The sequence below is a fragment of the Sinocyclocheilus rhinocerous genome, unplaced genomic scaffold (genome assembly GCF_001515625.1).
Source record: "Sinocyclocheilus rhinocerous isolate Xijiao unplaced genomic scaffold, SAMN03320098_v1.1 scaffold4725, whole genome shotgun sequence".
NCBI classification, from domain to species: domain Eukaryota; kingdom Metazoa; phylum Chordata; class Actinopteri; order Cypriniformes; family Cyprinidae; genus Sinocyclocheilus; species Sinocyclocheilus rhinocerous.
The window spans coordinates 18017-34741 of record NW_015632044.1 but is presented as its reverse complement, the minus strand read 5'-3'; the positions used below and the strand labels follow the sequence as shown (position 1 = coordinate 34741).

The 16725-nt window shown below is 36.5% G+C and overlaps 2 protein-coding genes and 1 long non-coding RNA gene across 3 annotated transcripts in view; 2 read left to right on the top strand and 1 right to left on the bottom strand.

Annotated features, from left to right (window-relative positions):
- Positions 1-3214, top strand: part of LOC107742178 (EF-hand calcium-binding domain-containing protein 4B-like) — a 9457-nt gene extending 6243 nt beyond the window's left edge. The window contains exons 6-12 of the mRNA XM_016555078.1: positions 415-505; positions 1141-1236; positions 1351-1538; positions 1626-1697; positions 1773-1818; positions 2488-2579; positions 2677-3214. Coding sequence (XP_016410564.1) covers positions 415-505; positions 1141-1236; positions 1351-1538; positions 1626-1697; positions 1773-1818; positions 2488-2579; positions 2677-3214 — 1123 coding nt within the window. The remainder of the gene's footprint in view (positions 1-414; positions 506-1140; positions 1237-1350; positions 1539-1625; positions 1698-1772; positions 1819-2487; positions 2580-2676) is intronic.
- Positions 3215-3310: 96 nt separating this feature from the next.
- LOC107742174 (uncharacterized) lies at positions 3311-5118 on the top strand. Its single transcript, XR_001640285.1, has 2 exons — positions 3311-3389; positions 4017-5118. It is a non-coding gene; the product is annotated as an uncharacterized LOC107742174 (long non-coding RNA).
- Positions 5119-5381: 263 nt separating this feature from the next.
- LOC107742176 (protein arginine N-methyltransferase 8-B-like) lies at positions 5382-16558 on the bottom strand. Its single transcript, XM_016555077.1, has 9 exons — positions 16041-16558; positions 13653-13919; positions 12539-12694; positions 11207-11270; positions 9139-9281; positions 7986-8073; positions 7414-7529; positions 5537-5616; positions 5382-5439 (listed from the first exon to the last, which is right to left on the bottom strand). Exons 1-9 carry the CDS (start codon positions 16101-16103, stop codon positions 5382-5384), a joined length of 1035 nt encoding a protein of 344 aa, XP_016410563.1. The 5' UTR covers positions 16104-16558.
- Between the last annotated feature and the right edge of the window lie 167 nt (positions 16559-16725).

Sequence of the window (16725 nt, the reverse complement as noted above, 5' to 3'; positions counted from 1 at the left end):
ACCCCTAGCATCCATTAACCGAAACTCACCGGAAACGGGCAGCACACAAACAGGCCTAAGGTCAAATCGACAGCATTTGTGTCCTCTAGAGCGGTCGCCATCAGAAGAACATCCTCGACGGGACGGCACGATTGTCAGTGTCGCGGGACAGTAACTGTCCACTAGAGCAGGGGTTCTCAAACCTCTCCATGAAGTACCCCCAGCACTGCACATTTTGTATGTCTCCCTATATCTGACACACCCACTTCAGGTCTTGCAGTCTCGACTAATGAGCTGATGAGTTGAATCAGGTGTGATAGATGAGGGAGACATACAAAATGTGCAGGGCTGGGGGTACGCCAGGACAGGTTTGAGAACCACTGCATTAGGCTAAATGTATGTTTAAACATTAGACGCCATTGTCTCATTGCACAGGAAAGCAGCCACACATGACACTGAAATTTGCAGATTATACGAGGAAATGGAGCAACAGATGATTAATGAAAAAGATCGAGCAATTCTGAAGGTAAAAACATTATTTTAAACTGTTGCCTGTGCTTTTACATACTGTTCAGAAGTTCGGGGTCAGTAAGATTTTTTAAAAAGAAAAAGAAATGAATACTTTTATTGAGCAAGTGCACATTAAATTGATCAAAAGTGACAGTAAAGACATTCATATCAAAAAAATGTTTTCAAATAAATGCTGTTCTTTTAAACTTTGAACTTTCTATTGATCAAATAATCCTGAAAAAACCATCACAGTTTCCACAAAAATATTTCAACATGTTTGATAATAATGAGTTGCTTCAGCAAAATCATGTGACACCGAAGACTGGAGTGTTGAAAATTCAGCTTTGCCAGTTATTTTAAATCTTAAAGATTTTTCACTATATATTTATTGTATTTTTGATTAAGTAAGTGCAGCATTGGTGAGCATAAGAGACTTCTTTCAAAAACATAAAAATAAAATGACTAACCCCAAACTTTTGAACAGCAGTGTATGTGCAGTTCATATAACTGATATTCTTTAGTCTACTAAGTTTCAAACTATATTACAGTTTGTGCATTTGTTATCACTTGTTCTCGGCTGAGAGAAAATGGGTTGTTTAGATTAAGGCTGTCTGAACTGAAATTGACTAGTATGTTAATTCTTTCTTCCAGGACTCTGAAAATCTGCAGTCACGCAGTCAAGACCTCAAGCAGCGGCTCCGCTGTAAAGAACGGGAATTGGAGCAGCTTTTCCAAAAACAGAGGAGGGTTAGTGCCACGATTAAACAGTAATGATCTTACGAAATCTAATATTTTTGTGTAACTCACATTCTTTTAACTCACACCTTTCAAGTCACTCTCTTTGTGTCTTTATTTTTTCAGTTGGAGCGACAATGTCATGACCTTCATAGCGAACATCAGGTGAGTCGACTGGAGAACGTTAAGCTCAAAATGACCAACGAGGAGCTGTCTTGTGAACTTGAGCACACCTGCCAGGAGCTAGTGTTGGCTCAGGAGCAGCTGGGCATTCTGCAGGAGCAGGCCTCTCGACTACAGCAGGAAAGAGAGATGTTAGTATGTGCATTTATTACATACACACTCAGATCCCACCTGTGTCTAGAGTTTCTCATAAACACAAATACTTTTTCCCCTCACAGGGAGATGTACAGAATCACAGAAGGCTTGCAGAGAGAAAAACAGAGCTTGATGAAACAGTTGGATCTACTCAGGTGAGCTTAGTATATGCTCACATATGTTGTAGATAATGACAAACAACAAAAATCTTAAATCAAATGTTCTTTCAGAGAAATGAATAAACATCTACGAGATGAGCGAGACATTAACTTTCTGGTAAGTTTACCAATTTTAAATTATTTTTTATGTTTATATTTTCCATTTCTAAAATGATGTGGAAAATATAGCCTAAATGACAAAACACAACAAAATTACAAAAAAATGTATATAAAATAGTTTATTTTTTCTTCTTTTGTTTTTTTATTTATTTTTTATTTATGTCCATTCAGTTTTATTGTAGTTTTAGTAATTTTAGTACATCATAGTACATTTATTTGATTTCAATTAAAGTAAATGTTTATATTTTTTAGTTTTAACAACACTAATTTATGCTGATCATGATCTTAAAAACGTTTTGATCTAAAGCCTGATGCTTAAACATTTGAAACACATTTGAAATTAATTTAGCAGGCACATATCAATTGTATCTACATATCAAATTCTATATAAAACGAACATTTTATATATATATATACATATACAGTATATATTAATATGGTTCATTTTAGTTTAGTTTAAAGAAGCTTATTTTTTGTTCATAAAATAATTCCCATATTTCCAGTTGTGTTTTTTCATAATTTTGATGACTGTAATGTTATTCTAAAATGTGGAAAATATTAATAATGGAAAAGGAGTGGGTGTGTTAAATTTTTTGACTTTCAGTTGATACCTGTATATCTAATAAGAGCAATCAAAACAAAAAAATCTCCTTGTATTTCAAAACAGAAACGCAGTAATTCAATGAAAAAATCCTCACGCAAGCAAAGACCGAGCACATCCTCAATGAAATACACTGAGGGAAAACCATCTGTCAAAAAGTGAGAAATCCTCACATATATTTTCTTAGAATACCTAAATATATGATTTATTGACATGGAAACATTTATTCTCTCACCTCTCTTTCTGTCATTTTAGAGAAGTTGATAAAGAGGAAGTTACTCAGCGTTCTAACAGGAAGACCTCCTCTCTAGCAAACGGTCTATGTTCACCCTTCAGCACAGGGCATGATGGGAAGCCAGAGGTGGATGGGCGATCTGAAAAAGTAGCTGGGGACTCAGAAGGTGTAAATGACAGAGTGGATGTAGAGGATGCACCACCGGATGGATGGCCTCTACGCAGAGTCATATCCATCGAGGAGGATCACCTCCCACACCTGCTGCAAGGAGACCCTCACCTTCTCCTCCATCAGCTAAGTGAAGAAGAAGAAGAGTGGGGCAAAGAAGAAGGTCAGGTCAGTCTGACCAAGTCAAGCTCCCTGTACCCGTCCAATGCATCCCTGGCCTCTGCTGACTCTCCACCACCAGTTAGAGTGAAGAAGCCGTCTAAGAAGAAATGGATCAGAGGAAACATGCCCTCATCTGCACGGGGTCAGCCAGTCGGAAAGGAGACCCTCCAGCAGGCAAGTGAACCCTCAAAGATGTTGATTACCATAACAGAAGTGATTAACATATAGAAATCTTAAAGATACAGTAACAAAAAGTTGTTTTTACTCTACATCACCTTATTCAACACAGTAAGCAGAGATTAATAGTAGTTTGCTGTATTTGATAGGAAGCAAACTTGATGTTCTACGAGTGCAGTGTTTATACTGGAGCTAATGTGCTGGAGGCCATGATTCATCTGGCCAGGTAAGAGCTCAAAAAACACAATGAATGCAACATGTTATCAAACATTGTCATATTTTGTTTAGCTGTGATGTTTGTAACACCTCAGTCAGCCCTGCAAGTGCAACCCACAAAAAAGAGAGTTATAAAACTGAGACAGCTAACCGACAGTAAACATTATCAGATGTCAACCAGAAAGCTTGCGGTTTTCTTTTTAATTGTTAAAGTGTGATCAAATATGCGACTTCACAGATTGTGCGAACCTTATGCAGCTTATTTACTTTGACAGGCCCAGTTTTTCTCAGTAACTCCACTATAATCAGACACTTTCAGTTGTTGAATAAATTAAATATGGGAGTGAAACGTGTGCGAATAGAGTATTTGTACAACCAAAAAATATTTAGAAAATATATAAATTTATACTTTTTTATGTATGTAATTTTATACATAAATGCATTTAATATTTAATATTATCCATTTAAAATAAAAATTAATTTCTATTTATTTTTATATTATTTATAAGTATTTTAATGATTACTTATATGTAATTGCAACTTGTTTATTGCTTTTTATTATTTTGTTTATTATTTATTTTTTTCATTTTTATTGTTGATATATTTTTTATAAGTATTTTAATTAATATGCTTTAAGGGTCCTGAGGGAGCTGGAAGACAGAGTATGGGTAAACACGGTCAGACTGGTGGATCAACCTTTAAAGAAGAAAGCCTGCTGCAAGTGACCACACACACACACCAAAAAACGCACGGGTGAAATCACTTTAAGCTTTACGTATCATCGTCAAACCCCATTATACTCAATGTAAATAATTTAATGTTGGCTGAAAGAGGACAAATTCACTTATATTTGTATCAAAAATTAATAGTGTAAAGTGTAAAAAGGTATTTCATGTCCATTTGTCAAAGAGCATTGTATATCTGTGCACATCTGATGTGTGTCTCCAATTGTAGATGAAGTATATTATAGATTCTCAGGACAGTTTATCACCTCATTTAAATTATCTTTATACATATTCTATTTGTTAACGATACCAATTGTCAATCACAATACATTTATTGAGAAAATGTGTTCAGTCAAGCTGCATGTGACCAACTTATCCGTTATCCCATACAACCAAGTGAGTGAGAGCAAAGTAATTCAGGAGAAAATGTGATTGTTTGTTACTTCCCATTTATTTAGCAATGCAATAGCCTCATTCAACTCACCTGAAGTCTTGCTAGCATCATGAAGCCTGGATTTCAAACTGGCCAGGAAAACCTCATTGCATGAACAAGAAGTGTTTCAGTTACCATTCGCAGAGACAGTTCAGTTGATGACAACAACATGAAGCACCGAAATCTTCAAATATATTATTGAGGGAAGAACATTGTCTGGATTCATAATCAAACATGTTGAGCCTCATTCGTTGTCTTCATCTGAACTGCTCTGGGATCATTTTACACAAAAGTTGTATGTGACAATGCCTTGACAATTGACCAAGAACACAAAACCAAAAATATTCTTAAGTTAAAACTGTCACATTATGTTACACTAAAATAACAAATCTTGTAGGTCCTGTTTTTGATAAGAATGATTTAAAATAGTGTAGCTGCTCTTAGAGGACCTTTAGAAAAATCTTAGTGAAACCTGAATGAATTCAAATAAAGCAAAGGCAGAAAACATGCCAGTGGTCACTATATTAAACAACTCAACACTAACCCAATAAATATAACACAATAAAAGCACTTGAATATAAGCAAAACATCAAAAATGAAGTGAAAAAATGCCATTCATGCTCTTTTCATGTATGCATCCAAACTGAAGCATTTGTTCGATGAGGCACTATTGTACGATTCACATTGGCATATACTGTTCGGTAACACTTTCCTATCTTATAAGGTTAAATAAACACAAGCTTTGACATTCTCAGACTCATTAACAGTTACATTCAGAGTGATGTTTTCACAGTCTATCCTCTGTGTGCATTTAAGAACGTGACACGTGACGACACTATTGCTTTTAGTGCTGGACTGGCACTGATGACATCACCGACGGGTCCTGCACTTCAGCAGCCTCTCTGATCCAGACAGAGGCAGAGGAGAGGCACAATCCATCTCTCTGCCGAATCTCCCTGGGAAACGGTGGCCCGACTCAGGATGCAGGTCGTGTTTTACCGCATCTTGTAGTCGTGGGAGATGGCTGCGTCGCAGAGCTGTCCTTTGAAATCCAGCTCAAAAGTGAAGTCCAAGTCACGCTGGAAGAAATCAAATTTGGCTGCTTCAGTACTTTTTTTGTCATCTTCTTTCTTTTTTTCCTAAACCAGTGGTTTTCAACCAGAGGTCCGGGACCCACTTGGGGGCCTCAGCACACTTCCAAGTGGGGCACAAGATAGCTTAAAGATTAAGATGTATTTCTTGGAAATGTATAAACCCTTGATCGGAATCAGAATAAATATACATTTTTCTAATTATGTCAAGTTATTCAAATTGTTTTATCTTGGAGAAACTGCTATTTGCACACTGGCTTAATATGATTTAAAATGAGACAAAACAAGTTAAATTTTAAAGCTAAAGCTATTTTTTAAATATAATCTTTTAATTTGTTATACTGTATGAGAAAATTTAATTTTTAAAAAAGATTTAAAATTTTAAAAAGTCATGGTTAATTTGTTATATACATTTTTGATATTTAATGCGTCTTCACTGTCAAACAGATCACAAACTTGCTCATGAAAATGAGGATTTTATTGCTCATAGTTTGCTCTTTTAGAGAAAACGTTCTTAAATGAGACAAACTTAAATATATTAACTTCATTTCAGATGTTTCTCCAAGACAAAAGAGACAATTGTTGAAGTAATGAAAGACTATAGAGTTACGGATATGGAAATATATATAGCATAGATCAGATATTTTGAGAATTAATATTAAGATCTATGATTATTATTAAACTTTGATATCTAGATCAAATTTAGCACAATTTGAAACACATTCAATCACGTTTACACACTGTCTCCGAAACTTACGTCCGTCATAAAAACAATTCGGATCAGGTTCGATTTTCTGCATTTTCGCATCCGTAGCAAGCATTTTGATAGGAAAATATGACGAACACGAAAAAACGCATATGAACATTTCGGAGTTAGTGTGCAAGGATCTTTAAAATGATTTAAAATGCGAAACAAAAAGCTAGAAATAAGCTATATGAATAAATGAAGATGTATTTCTTATTTTAATATACTTTGTGAGAAAATTTAAAATTGTGATTTTCTTGACCTGAAAAACTCATGGAAATTAATAAAAATCTTTAAAAAATCATGGAAAATTTTTGTAATAAATATAAACTTTTTATCAGTTGTCATTTTATTGGGTAGAAATTGCTATTTGCAAGATGGCTTAAAATTATTTAAAATAAGTAGCTAAAATAAAGATGTATTTCTTTTTTTAGTTCCTTATTTGAGAGAATTTTAAAAGTGTGATTTCTAGACCTGAAAAAGTAATGAAAATGTGTCAAATATTAAAAAGTCATGGAAAATCTAATAATAAAGCATATATTTATTTTTGTTATTTCAAGTTCCAAGTAGAAATTGCTACTTGTGAATGGAATATAATAAAGACAATATTATCTAAAACTTTTAGATAGTATGTCCATATAAATAATACATTTAAATAATAAAATATAAATAAATATTATGAATTTAATCTCATTCCTTTTTAGGAGAAATAATTGAGATACTAAAGAAATCTCATTTGTGTTTTTTCCTTCCTACTGTATAGCATGAGACACTTTATTAAAACAAAATATATGCCTTCAAATTATCCCATGAAGACTCATTTGTGTTAGCTAATTTAAATGAATGATTGGTGTTTGTGCATGTATTGAGATGAACACACGTTACCACGCTGTCATCAGGCGCTCTTTACTGCAAATTATTCTGTTATGTAACACCCACGCTACATGTGTTCCAAAGTAGCCTATCACGCAGTCAATCAGTACCATGATTCAGTTCAGATCTTGCTCACATATACACACATATAGATCATATACCCGTACCTTAATGAGGCAGGAGTTGGTCACGACTTGTTTAGGATCTACTATGTCCACCAGGGGCTCCATCATAGCAACGTTCCGAATGCACGTCATGTCAAAACCATAGACGTTCTCCCACCCTGCAAGCACAGAGAAAATATATTTTTAAGACATTTTAAACCTCTGAAAAGTAGAAAATCTGTCTGGCTGTGTCTGGTCGTCTTCATTTGGCCCTAAAATAGACTCCTGCCTCCTCTGTGTCTGGCAGCATTCGATTACATCCCCTCACATGAGCGTTAGGCCGAAGCCAATCTCACACTTCCATCCAAAACAAGGAGGAGGGAGTGAAAGGGATGGAGAAAAAGCAAACCTCTTGCTGCGGGGGAGTAATGGAACCCAACAGGAATTTTTCCTAGTGTTTTTCTTTTCTTTCTTAAGCTAAATAAGTGTGGGATCCAAAACGAGACACGGATCAAGCCACATTGCAGAACTAGAAAGAGATACGATACAGTATTAAATGCTCATTTAATATAGTACCTGTTGACTCTTGGCAAGTCTATGTATATGTGTGTGTGTGTGTGTGTGTGTGTACTCACAATGGATTTTGAAGTCTTTGTATTGCCGATCCTCAATGGCAACCACATACAATGTCGCTCTGTCTGGAAACATGAAACCACCAGGTTTCTGAAAAATGACAGGAAAGAGAATCTACAGATCTCCCATCTGAAAAAGATTTATGGGTAGTTGACGTATGTCCAATTTACTTTTGTATTTTTAAATTAGTATTTAAAAATACAAAATTCACTTATTATTATTATTAGTATTAGTAGTAGTAGTAGTAAAAAATTGATAGGTCATAAATAAAAGCTCCTAAAACACAATACAATATAATAATAATATAATATAATATAATATAATAATTATTATCTTTATTGTTATAATCAATATGTCATAAATTGACAATGTAATTTAAAAATTCTAATTTAAAAATATAAGTTCAACTATTATTAGTAGTAGTATACATAATAGGTCATAAAACATAATATAATATAATATTTGAGTAATTATAAAAATATTATTTTAAAATCTTTTAAATATTCTGAATTAGAATTTGTCGAAATATTATCATTATAAATAAAATGAGGTCATAAATCAACATATAATGTAATATAATAATCATTATTATAATAAGTATCTAAATTAAACAATCTATAATTATTATCTAAAATCCTTTAAATAGTTTTAATATTTTTAATATATTATCACTATAAATAATATGAATATAATATAATAATTATTATCTAAATTAGATGGAAATCTTTTATTAATATCTAATCTTTTAAATGGTTTTAGATTAATTATATCTTGTCACACCACAGGACACTGCTGAAACTACCCTCATAAAATATTTTAATCTTCAAAAACATGTTCCTGGCATATGCGTGATTATATTCCTATTATTCCAGTGACTTCACATCATTCTTTCTTTTCCTTCCTGTTCAATGCACCATAAAAATAACCCTAGGGTGAAACAATGCCCTGGAACTAACACAATGGTTCCATAAAAATGTCTAACAAGCCACTTGTCCTCTGGACCAAATTGTCATTCAGTGGTAGACATTCATCAGCAGCCCAATGACTAGCCACTCATTCCCATTATAAATGATAATTTTCAGCATGGACACATGCTTCACATTCTAATTAGTCACATAACCTTGGCCTTGAGACAGCCAACACACACACACTGACCAGCCATTTGTCCCTAGCGTAGATGACAGTATTGAGCATAGACTCGTAGAAAAGACAGTAGCCCATCCACTCTGAAATAATGATGTCCACCTGATCCACCGGCAGTTCAGTCTCCTCCACCTTCCCTTTAATGATGGTGATAACTGCAAAATGCACAGAAAAATGCAAGAATGTAAATTCATGAGCTGATTTTGTTTTATTTAATGTACAATTAAATATGAAATATATTATATTTTATTCTAAAATATATTTATAACAATAAAGTGATAATTTTAGGTACAATAAAATTTCCAGTTTTGCTTTATTACTAATTCCTAATGGATAAAATCAAGTCTCGCCCCACATTTTTTGTTTTACTCATAAATGTGTCAATATGATGTAATATTTAATAATTATTATAATTAATATCGAAACGAGATAATCTATAATTATTATGTAAAATCTTTTAAATAGTTTTTACATTTACATTTTTAAAAGTTCAAATATTATTGGTAGTATCAATAATATATATATATATATATAAAATACAACACATAATATAATATTTTATTAATTATTATAATTACTGTCTAAATTAGATGACTTAATTCAATTTAATTTACAATTAAATATGAAATATATTTATATAGTAAATACAATTATTATTGAATGTATTTGCATATTAAATACAATGTATATGTTATTCTAAATATATTTATAACAACAACATTTCTGTACATTATTTCCTAATGGATAAAATCAAGTCTTACCCCACATTTTTTGTTTCACTCATAAATGTGTCACATTACAGAAATCAAATGGGTTACATGCAAACCCAGTATTAAGTCATAAAAAAATAATAACCATAAAGACAAAATAAAGCTATTGTCACGGAACTGCTGCTGTGTAGGAGCACGGAGCAAAGGAGCGAGGAGAATTTTACTAATTTTAATAATCAAAAGGAAACAGAAAAACACACGTAGCAAGGTTGAGCCATGGCGTATCCTCCGTGCCTTAGCTGGCTCGGCCACGGGTATATGGCCCTCCCAAAAAAAATTTCTTGGGGAAAACTAGGAATCCTGGGGGGCGCTCTGGAGGGCGCTCTGGAGGAGTGGGCACTGGATGGCGCTCTGGAAGGCGCTTTCGAGGAGCCAGCTCTGGAGGGCGCTTATGAGCAGCGGACACTAAGCTCAGGAGGCCATGGCGGATCAGGGGACTCAGGAGGCCATGGCGTATCCTCCGTGCCTTAGCTGGCTCGGCCAAGGGTATATGGCCCCCCCAAAAAAAATTTCTTCAGGAGCCGAGAACTCTGGAGGCAACGCCATGTCCAGAAGCGCCAAGTCAGCGGCGGCCTGCGGGCTTGACGGAGAGCTGGTTCTGGATTGGGGCCGGACGCTCTCCGGACACCGGAGGATCCCTTCCCTCCAGCTTAGTCCAGTGGTGTCTGGGAGGTCCACGGGGCGATGGAAATTAGCCCCTATCCAGAACAAAGAGTTGAGCGTTGTATCATCCAGCGGCGCCATGTCCAGAAGCGCCAAGTCAGCGGCGGCCTGCGGGCTTGACGGAGAGCTGGTTCTGGATTGGGGCCGGACGCTCTCCGGGACAACTAAACAACAACTTCTGCCATCACACCACAAGAGGAGAGTGTCAGCTACAGGAAGTGACTATGCTGCTTCCTGTATCATGGAACTCCACTTGCCAACAGGAAAATGTATGACTCCTCTACTCCACACATGAATGCAGATCGGACCTAAACACTGTGCTGTGTCCTAACAAGAATAAGCAGCGGATTATAAATCTTACCTGTGTGTGTACAGCAGTGACTCTCTAACGCTGACTCAGGCTTCTCACTCGCCTGCTGCTCTCCAGTGTTAATGAGAGCTGCTGTGGACAACTAAACAACAACTTCTGCCATCACACCACAAGAGGAGAGTGTCAGCTACAGGAAGTGACTATGCTGCTTCCTGTGTCATGGAACTCCACTTGCCAACAGGAAAATGTATGACTCCTCTACTTCACACATGAATGCAGATCGGACCTAAACACTGCTGTGTCCTAACAAGAATAAGCAGCGGATTATAAATCTTACCATTGTCCAGGTGATTTGACTTGATGATTTTCTCTGAATACTCTGATATACTGGAACATTCAATCTATAAAAAAAAGATAATTAGCTTAATTATGTTAGCATAACTATCAAGATATTTACATTCTTCTTAATTGATATAGTTGTAACTAATGTGAATGAACCATATCCATTCTAGCAGACTCAAGCCAGTTTTTCATGTATAACTTGAGATTTTATCAGATTCAGGTTTATATTTAAAGAAAAAAAATGAATGATTATAAATATTTTGTGGAATATACTATTTGTATCAATCTGCTTGTCTTTGTTTGCGCGCTCCAGACTGACTGTCAATCTGTGTATTAGTGGCAATGATGTTTCATTGATTCTTTTTGCAAATGACATCGTTATGCCAGTAGGTGGTGACAAGTGACTGTCTTTATGAGTGAGTCAAAGATTCATTCATTCAGCCGATTCATTCATAAACTCTTATTCATTCCTGAATGAAACAAGTGGATACTGTCTTTATGCGTCAGTCATTGAATCATTTACTCAACTAATTCATTCAAAACCACTGATTTATTCTGGAAGAAAACTCTTTATGCGCGAGTCATTTAATCATTCACTCAACTGATTTGTTCAAGACCACTGTTATATTCAAAAGAACATCACCTTTGTGTTGCAGGGAGTTTAAATGGCAGATTCTTCTTTTGCTTTGTTTGGAATTGTTTTTGTTGGCAGAGCAAAAATAGACAAAGAAACTGGCGATATTGTGTCTAAACCACAGTAATGTTGTTGTTCTGAATATCAGCACAGCCATCTACTCCAGTTTCCTGCTGGTATTATGCATATTGCATATGCATGCTATTCCCATTCTCTTGCATTTGCATTTTTGTGCAATCAAGCCATTATTTTCTGCTAGAACAGTCTCGTTCTTGCTTACCCTAAGCCTAAGTGTGTTTAACAGAAAATCAACGATTTTCAATTAAATTTTTTTTTTACCTTTTAAACATCTATGAACCTGGTAACCCTTTTTGCTTATATGTATTTGTGCTCTGGACAGAATCAGAGAGCTCTTTTGCTTATTGTGGCATAGAAAAGATGAAACGGCAACTAAAGCTGGACCTAGTGGGTGGATCAGTGGACTGTTATCTAACTACAGACCAGAAGCACAGTGAGGGTACTGATATTATCAGCACAATCTCCCAGTCTGTCTCTCCCGATATATATAGATAAAGTTTGTGAGTATAAAAAAAGAGTAAGATCTGCAGAAATGCCTGCACATTGCCCGTTGCAAACTCAAAGCTATTGTACAGAACAGCAAACACACTTGTAATGAGTAATTTGAGTCCTCACCCCATATACATGCTTGGCTCCTGCCTTGGCAGCAAACATGGAGAGGATTCCGGTTCCGCTGCCCACATCTAGAACTATCTTATCTTTAAAGATGTGTTTATTGTGGTACATGGAGTTCCTATAGGTCAGCGTCCTCACCTCATCCTTTAGCATTTCCTATTGAGAGGAAAAAACAACAACTTTAGTTTTAAATTAGATTTTGTAGAACGTATCGTTAATGTTTGTACATTACAACTATACCTTACTGACCCCAAAATATTTGATCAGCAGTGTATGGCTGTACATATTTTACTGGTGCAGTTTTGAGAATTTGAGTCCATGACTTTTATCCTTCGTTTCCGCACCTTTTCTCTTGGACTGGGCTATGGAGGACAATATATAGGACACAAAGCACAGTGTCTCCAGGATTCTTTTTATAGAGACAGTATTGAGAGGAAAAAACAACAACTTTAGTTTTAAATTAGATTTTGTAGAACGTATCGTTAATGTTTGTACATTACAACTATACCTTACTGACCCCAAAATATTTGATCAGCAGTGTATGGCTGTACATATTTTACTGGTGCAGTTTTGAGAATTTGAGTCCATGACTTTTATGCTTCGTTTCCGCACCTTTTCTCTTGGACTGGGCTATGGAGGACAATATATAGGACACAAAGCACAGTGTCTCCAGGATTCTTTTTATAGAGACAGGTCTCCATTTAGCCTGCTGGGATTAACTGATACACATCTTTCCAACCACCCCCTTCCTCCGCTCTAATTCTCTCTCCTTTTCTTTCTCCCTTTCTCCATCTCGCTATCTTACTCTCGTCCTTCTTTTTTCTGTTATCAAGAACTGTTCTTTTATCTTCAGACAGATCCAATTTGACCCTTATGCTACACATGTGAGAGTATCAAAGGTGTGCTCTCTCAGTTCTTCTTGAATGAGGTTAGAAGATGGTTTCAGTGACATATTTAAGTTCTTATGATCGGCTGCTTGTGATAAAAGTTCTAAAGCAGAAACAACTTATTTTTTCCTTCCTTAAAGCAACAGAGATGAACAATATAAAAACACAGTTTCATCTTAGACTTGCATACTTCATCATACTTGATGGTAAAATTGTACTCCGGATACCTCATGAATTCCAAAGTGGGCATAGGAGTCAAAGTAGTAGTCTCGTGATGTCATCTCCTCCGGGTTGAGTAGCTTGGCCATCTTGCCTCGGCCCGGACAGGCAGAAAGTGAGGAGACGTGTGGCGTGTGTGGGGGGTGAGGAACATGATGAACGGACGTCACTGGCTTTGGTAGTGGAGATGGTTGCAAGGACTGGGACGAGGGGGCATTGGAAATACGTTGCTGCTGATGCTGATGCTGCTGTTGCTGCTGCTGCTGCTGCTGGCGCTGCTGGTCAAGACAATAGTATAACAATAGATTCACTGTCCTTCATCACCACTTATTGGTTTAATAAATATTTACGCATTTGGCAGACAGTTTTCTCTAAAACAACTCTTACTTCGACTTTTATCAGTTCATGAACTCCTTGGGAATCAAACCCATGACCTTGGTGTTGTAAGCACTATGACCTACTCATTTTTGTCCGTTTTTTTTTCTGCAAATGTTTTTTAATGTATTTTTTTCATGTGATACACTTAAAAATAAAGGTTCTTTACTGGCATTTACAGTTCTGGCAGACAGTTTTCTCTAAAACAACTCTTACTTCGACTTTTATCAGTTCATGAACTCCTTGGGAATCAAACCCATGACCTTGGTGTTGTAAGCACTATGACCTACTCATTTTTGTCCGTTTTTTTTTCTGCAAATGTTTTTAATGTATTTTTTTCATGTGATACACTTAAAAATAAAGGTTCTTTACTGGCATTTACAGTTCCATGAAGAACCTTAACATCCATGGAACCTTCCCATTGCACAAAAAGGTTCTTTATAGTGGAAAAGGGTTCTTTAGATTATTTAAATGTTCTTCACACCAAGAAGAAATGGTTCTTTTAGGAACTGTTCACTGGAAGGTTCTTTTGGGAACCTAAAATGGTTCTACTATGGCAGCACTGCAAAAGCCTCCATTAGGAACCTTTATTTTTAAGAGTGTAAATTGAGAAAATGTTGAAAAGCAATTGAAAAAAGAAGGCCCTGAAGCGTTTTTTTCAGCAAATTAATTTTAAAGTTAGCTTTTTTCAAGGTATCTTTCCATGTTAAGACAGACAGACAGACAGATAGACGGACGGACGGACGGACGGATCGATGGATGGATGGATGGATGGTAGGGCGGACGGACGGACGGACGGACGGACGGACGGACGGACGGACGGACGGACGGACGGACGGACGGACGGACAGACAGACAGACAGATAGACGGACGGACGGACGGACGGACGGACGGATGGTAGGGAAAATGTAAAAAAATATTTAAAAATAGTTTTTATATGAATGAATGAATGTGGAGAACAATTAACAACATGGACAAAAGGCATATACTCTTTCTTTTCCTGCAAATGTTTTTTCAAGTTTTAGCAAGATTTTTTCATGTTTTTTCAAGGTATTTTGTCATGTGATTGATAAATAAAAGCAATTAAAAAGTAGACAGTTTTGTAAAAATATGTGTGAAAAACAAGTAATGAAACAGATTAACCTTTTTCTGCAAATGTTTTTTAAAGTTTGATTTTATTTTCAAGGGATTTTTTTCATGTGATAAAAAGAGTGAAAATGAATGAATGAATGCAACTGAGGGAAAAATAGACCGTTTTGTAAAAATACGTGTGACAAAAAACAATTAACAAAGCAGATGGGACAGAAGGCACTGAGGCACTTCTTTGATGCTTTTCACCTTGTGATTTTTCTTCACCTTGCCATTCAGGGCTTGTGTTATTTAGTGACCTATTAACAGCGTCAACATTAAAATTAGGTATGCAAAGGTGAATATGCTAATGAGCTGGGTGGGTGGGTGCTTGGCTGGGTAGGGAAGGTGGGGAGGGGGAATACTGCAGCACCAAGGACAGCGCTCAGCCGTCTCGCGATGACCCAGTAGACTACATAAAAGAGCAACGACTGCTCAATTCAACAAGCACACGACCAACTTTATCGTCTTACTGTGTCGTTTAGGTACGAATTATACACTAATTTGTTGCGTTCGAGATTTCAGATAACATCTTGCATCTGATGTATGCCTGCCTATTCTTTACGCAACCAATACGCGCAACATAAATATTAATATAAACCTCTATATTTAGCGTTCGGTGTGGTCTGTGTGATCGCTTTCAAGACGTTGTCCCGGGAAATCGGACGTGTTCTGTTCAGCTCGGATCTCTGTGGTTTTTAGCCTACATAGTCACACAAATCACCGGACACCGATTTGTATGACCTCCAAACCAGCGCGTCATTTTACGCAATCGTGCACTTAAACACATAGGAAGAAACTAGAATGAATCTCAAGCGATTTAGAAGTAGATATATGAATTTTCGTACGAGCATTAATGTTTTATAGATGACTTAAGGAATCTTTGACTTACCTCCGAGCTCTCCGCCATCTTTCTCCGCAGGAGCAGGCACCGCGATGAGTGCCTCAGTCCCATACGAGCCAACGGGATCCGGATTAACTCGATAAGAACAAGTGTTGTCACTAAATGTCCTAGAAAAGTTTTAAAACGTACTGCAATATACAATACTAGATTAGCGCTTTAAAACGACCCATTTGTTAATTCGCACAGCTGTGTTTAATAAACAATAAATGCCTAAATAGAAACTAATACTGAAATTGTCATAAAGACTTTTTGGATAGTCCCTCAACTCCATGATTCCGAATCTTACTGAAAGCCAATCGTGCAAAAGTTCTTCCACGGGTTCTAAGCGCCACTTGGAGACCAGTTGAGCCCCGACGCGTCAGCATCCACATCACCTGCCGCTGCGCATCGCCGCGTTACACGGAGCCTGACAGACTAGAATGCATCTTTTATTTCGGCTTAACATGATAATCCATTATTTTTCAGTTCTTAACGTGTCATCGGAGCCTAGTTGTCCACTTCGTGGCGTTGCGGTCAGTCAAGTGCGTCTGGATCACGCTGAAAGTTGGAGTTGAAAGACTGCTGACTGAACTCGAGCGCAGCGAGTGCAGAACTGGAGCGATATCAGTTAGCTGAATTAGTGCCTCCCACACAAGTATCGCACCTCCACTTTCTCAAAATAAAGGACACAAGG

What these genes read in the sequence shown, in the direction of transcription:
- LOC107742176 (XM_016555077.1), bottom strand. Translation starts at nt 16,103, where the DNA reads ATGGGACTGAGGCACTCATCGCGGTGCCTGCTCCTGCGGAGAAAGATG. An exon ending in ACGCTAGGGACAAATGGCTG is followed by an intron (nt 8,074 to 9,138) that starts GTCAGTGTGTGT and finishes GTCATTTTTCAG; the next exon opens with AAACCTGGTGGTTTCATGTT. An exon ending in TCCCACGACTACAAGATGCG is followed by an intron (nt 5,440 to 5,536) that starts GTAAAACACGAC and finishes TGTCTGGATCAG; the next exon opens with AGAGGCTGCTGAAGTGCAGG.